General features: G+C 32.8%; 1 protein-coding gene across 1 annotated transcript in view; it reads right to left on the bottom strand.

Annotated features, from left to right (window-relative positions):
- LOC106462961 (talin-2-like) overlaps positions 1-12,913 on the bottom strand; it is a 133,901-nt gene that overhangs the window by 36,970 nt on the left and 84,018 nt on the right. Inside the window, exons 40-46 of the mRNA XM_013922930.2 lie at positions 11,467-11,568; positions 10,475-10,645; positions 9,908-10,054; positions 8,678-8,779; positions 6,906-7,025; positions 3,060-3,206; positions 1,492-1,661 (exon numbers count right to left, since the gene is read on the bottom strand). Coding sequence (XP_013778384.1) covers positions 1,492-1,661; positions 3,060-3,206; positions 6,906-7,025; positions 8,678-8,779; positions 9,908-10,054; positions 10,475-10,645; positions 11,467-11,568 — 959 coding nt within the window. The remainder of the gene's footprint in view (positions 1-1,491; positions 1,662-3,059; positions 3,207-6,905; positions 7,026-8,677; positions 8,780-9,907; positions 10,055-10,474; positions 10,646-11,466; positions 11,569-12,913) is intronic.

Raw genomic sequence — 12,913 nt, 5'->3', positions numbered from 1 at the left:
TGTGAAACTGCACTATTGTTATTTGGGCATGACTGTAAAACTGCACTATTTTATTTGGGCATGACTGTAAAACTGCACTATTGTTATTTGGGCATGACTGTTAAACTGCACTATTGTTATTTGGGCATGGTTGTAAAACTGCAATATTGTTATTTGGGCATGATTGTGAAACTGCACTATTGTTATTTGGGCATGACTGAAAAACTGCACAATTGTTATTTGGGCATGACTGTGAAACTGCACTATTGTTATTTGGGCATGACTGTCAAACTGCACTATCATTATTTAGGAATGATTGTGAAACTGCACTATTGTTATTTGGGCATGATTGTGAAACTGTACTATTGTTATTTGGGCATGGTTGTGAAACTGCACTATTGTTATTTAAGCATGGTTGTGAAACTGCACTATTGTTATTTAGGCATGGTTGTGAAACTGCATTAAAATTATTTAGGCATGGTTGTGAAACTACAGTATTATTTAATGGCCAGCAGAGACCGATAAAATGTTTGCTGTAAATTAGTATATTTATTGCAGCAATATTTTTTAAATACAAGATTTGTAGAATAATATAAATGAAATGTAATCGTAGACACTGAAATGTGCAAGTCCACTTGTATTTAGGTTGTACTCTGTACTTTATAAAATCTTAACTAATGTTAGGCCTAAATTCAATAGAGAGATAAATTAACACTGTACCATGTATGTTTTTTACATTAGCTTAGTTAGGACTAAACTATACTGTACTTAATACAATCTATAAAAAACCCATGTTATTCTAGGACCTAACATCAAACCTTTTTGAAAACCTCAAGCTTTTAATGTTGTTGTACTAAATGGTTAATACAGAATATTTATATCCATCTTTTTTTGTTATTCCTTCATTAATAGAGCATTTGTAGTGACTTGTTCGTTGAGCTTTCCACATCTCTGGCATAGGCAGGCACTTGCACCGTTTTTCTGAGTAAATTTCTACTGCGCATGTTTATAAGGCGTACCAACAAGCAGAATTATAATATGACAAGATGTCAGTGTCTGCGATTAGAATTATTTTGTATTATTCTAGACATTCTGTAGTTAAAGGAGTACTGTTGCAATAAAGACAATAATCTGAGCACAAATGTCTTGCGGGTCTCTACTAATCTATTATAATAATACTCAGTTATTATCTGTCACGATAATGTGCACGCAGCTTACTATCTAAATATGCATGCACGCACACATCATTTCTGTAACAGACACACAAACAAGTGTATTATCATTCAGGCATGATCTGGATACTGTACTGATATTATTTAGGTATGATCTGTGTACTGTACTGTTATTATTATTTAGGCCTGATATTTATATTATACTGTTATCATTTATGCACTATCTGTCTATAAAATTATTATTTAGGAAAATATAAAACAGACCTACGTGTTAGTTTATTTTAAGCATTTAATAGTTTTAACAAACACACAAAAACAATTTAAAAAATTCAAAACTAACCTATGATCAGCAAAACTTTCATTTTCATTTTCTGCATGTAAAGTTCCAGCTGTAGCAAACATAATGGTGGTATCCAGGTCTCCAATGATACCACTAACAGTGCTAGCAGCATTAATACAAGCTTGAGTTCCTCGAGAACCTGCTTGGAGAGCTGCTAAAACAAAGGATGCCTGGAGTATATAAAAAAAAAGTCTATCAGTGGGTAATAACATTTACCACCGAACACAAATATTTGATATCATACTACAATTTAAGCAAATGTTGATATTATAATGAAGAAAACTGCTAATAAAAAATGACTTGTGTCATTTCAATTTTTTTTTATTGTTTCTTACTTTAATGACAAGACACTATAACTATTTTAAAATGGAAATTACGAAGGCTGTTGTCAAAATTAAATGCTGATAAAATTATGTATTCCCAATTTATTCTTAGCCATACAAGCTTTTTTTTTTGCTCCATGAAAAACAATATATAATTATATATTAAGAGGAAAATATTGATAAGAAGCCAATCTTAAAAACTTTTTTGTATCTCGGACCCTGACCCTGGTTTTTGAACTAGGTATGTTTGGTAGGTAAGATGCTTTCTGTCAGATTAAAGGTAAAACATTAACTGTATAGCCCTCAAAATAATTTCTATGTTATAAACCAAAACCTAGTAATTTTAAAGCTGTTCACAGTTTAGATGAAACTGTACAGTTTTGTGCCAAAAATAATCTACATTTATGGCTGACAAAATTCTTCCACAAAATGAAGAAGAAATATGTTCAAGGATGAAAAGAGGTCAGGCTGAAAAAATCTGGTGGTTAAGGGCAAGCACAGCTGAATCCATGATCAGTGCTACAGTCTGGGGGAGGGGAGGATGAAAGAGGATAGAAAATTAGTTATTTTTGGAGAAAATATAATGCATTTTATCTTTGATGTTTAGAATTTCATGCAGAATTAATATTAACATTACTACTTCTATATTGTGTACCTACTATATTTGTACATTAACAACAGTTGGAAAAAACACTTTCCACAACAGGACATTTAGTTCTTTCAAGGACATTATTCTTTCAATATGATGTTTTTTCACATACGGATTATTCACTTAAATTAAACCTTTAATACTTTCAAATAACTTGCAAGCATTTTCATCATTGACTTTCTGCAGTATTTTCACACCACCACCAATGGGATACTTCTAATACGGTGTTGATCTACTGAACAGAGCACAGCCTGATTTAGACTGTTAAAAAAGATCCCCTGTGGCATATATGAAATAATTTCATTTTCAGTCTCCAACTTCCCCCCCTCAAGTATTACAGTGTTTTTCTCATCAAAGTTGTACTGATCTCATGAATGGCCAGTATTGTGTTTAAATCAACAAAAAAGGATCATCCCTGTATAGGTCTGCAGCATTAAATTAGCTGATCTCCGCTTTTTCTTACCCTATCTACTCATCTATTAAAAAAACTTTAAAGGTAGCAAGATAGATAATCATGTTTAATATTGTAATTAAAATAAACTATTTTTTAAAGCTTTCTATGCAGGGCTTTAAACCAAACTGATACTGGCATTTACCTTTTCTGAAACATTTCTTGCATTTCCAGCTACATCTCGTTGACAGAAAACATCATTAGGATTGCTCTGACAGGAACCAGCAGATTTGGTCAGGTCTATGCATGCTGCTCCTAAGTCCTGCACAGCTGTTCGGATTCGAATTGCAACCTAAAAAACAAAACACGTCAATACTGTTTTCTGAGAGACTACAATCCAGATTTTTTTTCATAAGCTCTAATTCTTTTATAAAACACTGATGGACAAATCTTTATTTTTGACTAAGTATTGTAAGACAAGTTTTTCTATTTTGCATATTAATAAACAGAATTTAATCATACACATCTCAGACACATCTATATATTTTTCAAAATATAAAAATCCTTGAAATTTAAAGTTTTAGACCATCAATATAGATTTCTGAACAGTCAGATAGTGTTTTGCTTTTCAGTTGTTTTTTTTTGTCATGTCCATAAGGTTTTGCTGCTAGATGTGCACAAGAATAGTGATATTGTTGAAAGCCATTTGAATGACAATAGTATTACTCAATATGTAAAAGACTTAAATGATAGTTATTAGAAGTATTCCTTCAGGACACTTTCTTAAATGCTAGAAATTTAAAATTTTTTAAAGGTTATAAAAGACTTTGCTTAAAAAATGTTTATCAAAAATAAATTCATTCCATAATTGTTTTATATAATGTTAAATCAACTGAATGGTAAAATTTTTCTTACATCGATGGAATCATGGTTGTGCCAGCCAATTCGGAGCCATAAGGAGGACTAGACACGGAGTGGTTTGGATTAAGGATAGAACTCTGGAGAGGAGTCGAATAGGAGGGTAACCATAGATGTGATGCCCTCTTCAATCTTGGGTGAATGTGTTCACTCCCAGAGCTAGTGGGTGTGGAACAGGAAGGAAGTTTGGTGTTTTAGTGGGTGGTGAAAGGATCAATATGAGGTGTTTCCTGCTGAGAACACATCCACCGAAAGACCCGTAGATCGAGAGATCACTCCATGGGGAGAATCTTGTTGGGCCAAAATAAACGATCTACAACCAGATTTAAGGCACGAGGAACATGGCAAGCTAAGACCACCACATAGTGACTGTGGGCCCAGAAATGGAAATCCAGGGTCTGAAAGCACAGAGAACTGGATCTGGTACCCCATTGTTGGTGAAATAAGTGACCACTGTGGAGTTGTCAGTGTACTATAACCACCCTCTCCTGCAGAAGAGGAAGTAAGTGAGACAAAGCTTGACAAACCACCATAAGTTCGAGAATGTTGATGATATGGAGAGAAGACTCCTCAACTGACCAGAGACTGGAAATCTCCTGAGTATTGAGGTAAGCACCACAACCCTCTAAAATGTGTCCACAAACAGATGTGAATCTGAATGAGGTGGAGGAAGCAGAACCACTGCAGTTTTCTGGCCCTGTCTAGCCACCAAGCCAGGCCAGCCCTGATTGGGGAAGGAAGGGTAAATGGGTGGGTCCAAGGGATCCAACAAGTTGCACTGATCGAAAAGTGTTCACCGAAGGAAACACGTATGAGCTCAACCCATAGGAATAAGAGCTTCCAAGGAAGTCCACACCCCTAAAAAAGATAGAACCTCACGAGCTGTGAGAGGATGTGAGGTGAGGATCTTGTGGACTGCTTGTTCTATATACTGAAGATGAAGAGGAGAAAGCTGGGCCAGACTGAGGTTGGAATTGAAGAAAAACCCCAAATGAATAAGGTCTTGAGTGGGGGTATGAACTTCTCCACCTTTATCAGGAATCCCATCCATGCTGCTTCTAGTAGGAGCAGACAAGTGTGGTCTCTGGACAGTGAATGGGAAGAAGCAAGTAGGAACCAGTTGTCCATGTAATGATGAGTGTGAATACCCATTGAATGAAGATATCGAGCACAGGTTCTTACCACCTGACATAACACATAAGGATCTGAGGTTAGTCCAAACAGTAGGGACCTAAACTGGAACACTTGACTTCTAGCTATAAATAACTATCAACATTGTGAGTACTGTGGGGATGAATACCAAATTGTAGAGTACAAGGAGAAAAATTGGATTCTAGTGTCAAGAATATAAGAAATATAGAAGCAAAGCTCAGCACTAGAAATGGGAAAGAAACAAACATCCCAGCAATGTATCTATGCAAAAAAATTAAGTCCTATACTGATGAAAATTTTTATTATAAGGCACATATGTAACAATGACAAAAAAAATTTATTCAGATAGAACACTGAATCAGATGTTACTAGTAGGAATGATATATAAGGTACAAACTACCTAAACATAACTGATTGACAATGTACTTATTAATGTCGAACTGACAAAATACAGAAATTTACCTAGTCTACAAAGTACATAATAATAATAATGAACGTGTAAACTGAATAAACTTACCTGGAAAACAAAGTAATATTCAATATCTAACTCACAATAAATTTAAATTAACTTAAGACAAAGGACATATAAATATTTAATTTACCAAAGTCCAAGCACTGATGACATGAAATACAAAATTATTCTATATAAAAAGAAGGACAAAGCCATCACAAAGAGCATCTGAGCCATGCCTACCATTTGTATTGCAAACAGGTGCGAAGTGTACAAGTCGAAAACTTACCACCGATCCACTAGGAGATCTGAAAGCAATAGGAAGGAAGGAGAAGAATATACAAAGTGAACGACATGGAGGCACAGCAACAGGAGCAGGAAAAAGAAAACTAGCAAAATCAACCTTGTCTGGAACATACAGAAAAAACTGAGTATGTGTTGACTGTTAACCTGAGTAACCAACTGTAAAAAAAGAGTGTGTAAGGTTCAATCTCATGTACAGTGTGACAGACCAAAATAAGAAGGTGCCAGAAAAAGAGAGTCCAAATAGTTTTCTCTTTGATTGTATTCTTCCTCAGCAATATTGCGAGGTTGAAAAGGAGAAGAAATTGCTGGCCAAACATATGAATCTAGCTCCCTGTGAATTAAGGCATGTATGTTCTCTGCAGATAAAGTCAAACCTGATTCCTGGGAAGTCGTACCAGTACCACTATTGACTGTAACAGGAACTACCGTAATCGATACATTGAATTGTGAATTCATAAGAAGTTCTCGTATAATTCCATAACAAGAAACAAATGCAAAAAAATATCATTGAAACAACTGAATCCAAACACAGTAAAAGAAACGGTTTAAAAAAATTTGAAATAGCAAATAAGCCCAATCATAAACAGTAACCACATGCAAAAAAACACAAAGTTGGGCCAATCATGAAAGTAACGATTGAGTGTGAATAGCAGAGGGAGCTAGCTGCATCAATACAGGTGGTGAAATACTATTGGTGGAGAGTAGTCACATGATGTGTACATGTTCAAAAATGGCACAAAATTGATGGAGTATATAGACTGGTGCACCGAGTGTGAAAAATATATCATAAAAATGTGCCATTTTCTACTGACATATCTCTGTGGTATCAAATATTTCAAACTACTTGTTTTTTATATGGGTATACCATCTTTATAAAAATGTGCCATTCCTATAGAACAAACAAAAACTGACTGGGAATAATTTAAATAACGTTCCGCTTTATTACAGTACTCTTACTACAGTTAAAGAATATATATTCTAAGTCCAAAATCATGTGTGCACTTAAAATCTAACAGTAGAAAGTATTGAGAATAAATTAAACTAAAAAAATTGGAGTAATTTAATTATGAAGAAGTAAAATAATATAATAAAAAATATTAAAATTATTTAATAATAAAAACAGTAGATTAAATTTGAAGAATCATTAAAAGAACACTTAAAAGAATAAACAAAAATTTCGAAAGAATTTATACTTATCTTACAACTCAACATAATCAAGCATACCTCTGAATTTGAAGTGGCACTAACTGCTCCACGGGAATCATTGGCAACAATAGCATACTGATGAGAAAGGTTTGCTGCTAGAGGGCTGAGATGACTGACATCTGTTGTTGATTTAGTAACCTGGAAAAGAAAATTATAAAAAAAAAAGCTTCTAAATATGAAGGTTTATTAGTTACAACACTTAAACTAAAACACTAACCACATTCTCCCTTTACAAAATATCAATAAATTGTAATGTAAAAGACCTAAGCATAGCATCCATAACTTACCTTATTACAAAAATGAAGAATTTAATCTACAACTACAAAATCTAAGCTGACAGACTTTTCACATTCAGGTTTAAAGCATTGTCAATTTTTGACTTAGATATTACCAGTTACTATACAAATGCTTAATTACTCTGCCTAAAATAAATTACAAATCTGATACTGAATAATTGGGTACAAGTTTGTAAAAATTACTTTTCAGAACTATTTATTGGGGATGAACAGTAATTTTAATCACAAAAACCTGCGTTAATTTTTCTAATTAAAATACTTATTCCTTTAAAGCTATCCGTACTCTGTTCTGAATTATATATATTTTTTATCATTTATATGATTTCTAAAATAAACATATCTTAATAACCTTTGTTCACTTTTGTAATTTTATTCTTTGCAAAAGTATTAACCTCCACCCTACCAGATGAAAACACTTGAAAAATACATGAAGCTTAATGTACTTGTAGAGACAAATTACAAATGCAGATTCCTTGTTGAATCACTCACAGTTTTTGTTTGCCATATTCTTCTGCAGAAAAGAATTGTCATATATGTTCTTTGACATGTTTTTCTTGTATCATTTATTTCTTATCTCAATATCAGTATGTCTCTTCTGTTCCAGATGTATACTTTCAGGACTTTTTTTTTCAAATTTTCATTCTTCCATATCGTAACTTTCGTTTATTAATTTTAAGAACTATTTCAATCTTTTTATCTCAAACCTATTTATTGCTAATAAATTTCCTTCTTTTTTTTCTAGCTCTTATGATACCTATTGTATGTATTTAGTTTTCTCAAGCACATAAACCTCAACACCTTAACTTGCTGCTATGAAGATTTGCCTCTAATGAAACAACAATGTTTCACTTTACAGACACAACCATTATTGCACCAATTCTCCAACTCAGTTCTTGACAGTGAAAACCATTTAGGGTGTGCAGGCTGTGCAATGCACAGAGGCCCATGAGCTTTAGGGGGACAACCATGCCCTAATCCAAACAGGTACCAGTATATAAAGATAGTACATTTGTGTCAGGAAGGGGTCGAAGAAGGCCCAAAATGTATCCCACACAAGGGGCCACAACAATGGCTGCTGTTGGTTCTTGTAAAAGAGAAATGAAAAATAATTGGAACCATTGCTGTTAATTTTATTAAACTGAAACTGAATTCAATACTTGAGCTTTCTAGTTAACTTGTTAAATTTTATTTCTAAGCTTATGAGAATGAGGAAACTAATGTGCAGTATTAACGACAGTAATAAACAGACATTTAGAGACCTGCTATAGAGACAGAAAAAGAAATCTCAAATGTGTGTGGTGATCAAAATAAATATACATTAACTATGTATTAACTGGATTTGAATATTATTATTCTATTTTCAAAACTTCTGTGAGAATATATACCTAGCTAATTTTTATTCTACTTAATATTATATATAAAAAAAGTTACCTTTAAGATCTATAAACATGTATATATTTATTAATTCTTAAAGTACCAAAAATAGTACTATACCATTTCTTGGGCAAGTCTGGCAATTTCCTTGCAAGCATTCACCATTCGAGTTTGGTAGTCAGCAAAGGAAACGGTTTCAGTGACACTCACATGTTCGTCAACCTACACACACAAAAAAAAAAGGTTAACTAGTAGTTCTAGACAACTGAGACCTAGAGTAAATGGTGTCTGTCTCAGTATGTGAAGATTACAGTGAAATGTTTTATCAAAATATTTATTTTCATTTGCTTAGACATTAACAGTAATTTACACTGTTTTTGTTACTTAAAACAACAAATGCTACCAAACCCTTTTTTAGTCACTTCTTTGAATTATCTATGTAATAAGACTTATAATGCTTAGTTATATATAACCATATATAAGAGCACATAAAGAGGGTTTTCAATTTCTAGTATATAATAATGGATGGTAGGCTTAAAAGAATTTATTTACAACTACAGTAATTGAGACGTACACTCTACAGACATTGTGTTGTTTTATCTATATAAAATGGCACTTGCTTTTGTGAGAAAGGATCTTTCATATTGGCTGTGTAAGAAAATAAATAAACATGAACATTTTCTTAATGAAAAAAACAAGTCCAGTGTATTTATGAAACATTTATGCTCCCACTTTGGCTTTGACCTTGAAAAATTAATTAGGCCTAGAAATTTTTTTTAATACCTATTGTATAAGTTTGGTCAAAATACATCCGCCCAATCTTGAGACACTGTCCAAGAAATCTGGACAGAAGGACAGGAATGAACCAATATGCTCTGTTTCACAGTGGGGACATAAAAATTGCACATTTCATACAAATTTAAAAATTAAGTGAATTCTTGTACAGTACTGAAAGAAAATACAAAATATAAGTTACTAGAGGAAACAGAAGAAGGTATAAAAAATTAGAGAATAAAATATCCTTGTAAAGCAAGTATACTGGCAAATTTCAATTTGAATACTCAGTTACATTATCACAATAACAAAGGCTTCTTAAAGGACATCCTAACACAGATCTTTCAATTCTCATAGCCTATGCTTGGTTTTATTCAAAATAGTTATTGAAAATAAGAAAAGTTAAAAACATAGTAAATGTCTACTGAAACGTTTTCACCTTTTATCAATTATAAACTGAACTATTTCCCCCATCAGTAATTTTGACTACTCAATTATATAAAAAAATATGATATAATTAAACATGTCACCATCCCAAAAAATCTCTATTTTTAAGATCCGAAAATAAAACTTTACCTTTGCAACTGCTTTATTGATGGACTCAACCAACCCTGTCACTATTCCAGCCTCTGTAGCTGCAGCTTCCAAAGTGTGTAGAAGGTCATGTAAAGCATCTTGCATTGCATCTGCCGAATCATCAATCTCCGTATGAACATGAGTAGCCTAGAAAAATTAAAGGAAAAAAAGTTTTTCTAAAAGCTTATGACAATTGTTTTTTATATTCATAAAAAGTACTAAATTTATGTTTTAGATTTTTAATACTAAGTTAACAACCTGATATTTTCACATACTCCTCTTTTACTCAGGATCATCTTTTCTGTATTCCAAACATAACACTAACAGACATACAGACTACAGAACCAGACAGTTACTTTTACAATAATAAAACATATATTTCGATTATTTTCTTTATTATAGAACAACTCAGTAAAGTTTACTGCATTCAATAACACACAAAACTATAGTGGTAATACACCAAAGTGTAAATTTTGGGGCAAAGATAACAGTACTTTAATAAGGTTTGAATGTAAAATATGTTAGTAGCTTAACTTATCACTCAAGTTTTGCTAATGAAATGCTTACCTTTGGATTTCCTCCAGATTCTTTAGCTGCATAAACAAGCTGCAATGCACATTCAGTAACAGTTTTTGTTTGATCTAGCAAAGCCATTTGTTGTTTAGAACTTTGTGTTTTGGAAGCACTTCCAATTGCACTTTGAACAAGTGGACTGAAGTAATTCACCAACTGTGAAACCTGAAAAAAATATTTCAAAATTTGTTTAACCTCTAGAAGTTCAAACTGACCAACTATGTTATGATTTTTTGTTTGTTTGTTTTGAATTTTAAGCAAAGCTACACGAGAGCTATCTGTGCTAGCCGTCCCTAGTTTAGAAGTGTAAGACTACAGGGAAGGCAGCTAGTCATCACCATCCACCGCCAACTCTTGGGCTACTCTTTTACCAACGAATAGTGGGATTGACCGTCACGTTATAATACCCCCACAGCTGAAAGGGCGAGCATGTTTGGTGGGATGGGGATTCGAACCCGAGACCCACAGATTGCGAGTCGAGTGCCCTAACCACCTGGCCATACCAGGCCTTATGTTATGAAAACATTAAATACAAGACCTATTACTTAAAGGTTAATATTATGATACATAGCTTCAGTAATCTATTTTCCTGCATGAAGTTTTCCCAAGATGAAAAATTTATCTTAATTTATATTATTACTTCAGGTTTCATTGAGCACAATCCATTTCAGTATCTTTTTTTTTTTCTAAAGAAAGTTAAATTTCTTAGATATATGAGGACAGAAGTAAGATATTTCATGCAATTAAATTATCTTAAACTCTGAAAACCTGGGTTAACACATTTTTTTGATTAAAATATCACATTCAGTTTTGCACAAAAAGTCTGTTGGTATGTTATGATGTATTTACTAAACAATAACATATTAATTACATTCAAGTCTTTACAAAATTCTGACTATTTATGATAAAAAACTATATACATGTGTGTGTATTTCTCTGTAAAAGTCCCAGCTGAAAAGATCATGAGATTTCAGAGCAAAACTTACTGAATGTCCCAGCTTCTCTGCTTCTCCTTTAGATGATGTTCGAACACTGTCAATTTTGTCCATGATTTCTGTTGCACTGTTTTCCATTTGTTCCTGAAATCCCTGTGATTAAAATAGTTTTTTTCAATACTGTTGCAATAATAAAAGTTTCAACAAAAGCAACAACACAGATACAATATAGTAGTGTGTGTTTGGACGCGATACAGTATTTACTAACACAAACATCTAGAGTAGTATACTGTGATAATTTCATACAACCACTTACATCTGTGCATCACAACATTAAGCCAAGATCTATGTGCTTCATCCTTAGCCCTTTCTGTATGGGCTGTTGCATTTTATATCACATAGATTGGGGAAGGACATTTATGCAAAAAAACACATGGTAACTCCGAGTGTTCATCACAAAAAAATATAAAATATCATATAAAAAATGTTCAAGCCTTTCAATTATGCATTTTAAAACATAACTAATACATAATTGATTAAAATATAAAAGACCTAAGTACAATTTAACTACATCTCTAATTATAACATACTTAGGAAAGAAAGAACTGCAAGTGCTACAGTTGATCAAGCAGCCAACAATACTGCAGTCAGTTACATGTACTCCCTGATAACAAATGCGTGCCAGTTTCAAAATAACCATTGTTATATTATAGTGTAAAATGAGCTCTTTCGAATGACTATATATGTGCATATGTAACCTCAACAAGTAGGCTATAAAGCTCAAATAAATCAGCTAAGGGTGGGCACAGCACCTGTCAGGAGCTGACAAAATTTAGTACTTGTTTCAACTGCATTCATTCAGAGATCTTTGAAATGTGCGTGTCAATAGGTTAAGTAAGTCTCTTATAGTCAAGATGTACATCTACACAACTGCCATTGTATTATTGCAGATACAGAGTACCAACATAGAGAATTTTCATAGCTCATTGGTCATGTGACAATACATCTGAAGTTTTAAGTAGTTTTTAAAGATTTCTTTTGAAATAAAGGACTGAAAACATAAATAACATAAAACTTCAAATCATAACATACACTATAATGTTAATTGAATTCACATAGGTTGCTGGTAAAGGTGTTTAATTAAATTTTGAATGTAGCACAGTGACTTGCAAATAAAAGTATTTAAAGGGGGTACCCATTTTAAAAGGGCTAAGATGCAGTATTTAGTTTGATAATATAATGACTGGTCCATTCATTATTTTATGGTGTGATAACTTCATATCTAATCCTTTCTAGACTGGCAGTTTTCAAAGTTGCTCGAACATGTGATCAAAATAAAAATATAATGAAAAATATAGAGAAAAAGACAAATAATTGCTAAGATCCTAACCCTGCTGTCTGTTTTTACCCTGTCTAGCTCTAACAGCTTAAAAAGTCTATTTTCTTTGGTACATTGTTTAATTAAATAAAAATTATTAAGCGCATTACTATCTATAGT

The sequence above is a fragment of the Limulus polyphemus genome, unplaced genomic scaffold (assembly GCF_000517525.1).
Source record: "Limulus polyphemus unplaced genomic scaffold, Limulus_polyphemus-2.1.2 Scaffold1291, whole genome shotgun sequence".
Lineage (NCBI taxonomy): Eukaryota > Metazoa > Arthropoda > Merostomata > Xiphosura > Limulidae > Limulus > Limulus polyphemus.
The sequence above is the reverse complement of the archived record's forward strand: the minus strand, read 5'-3'. Positions and strand labels throughout refer to the sequence as shown.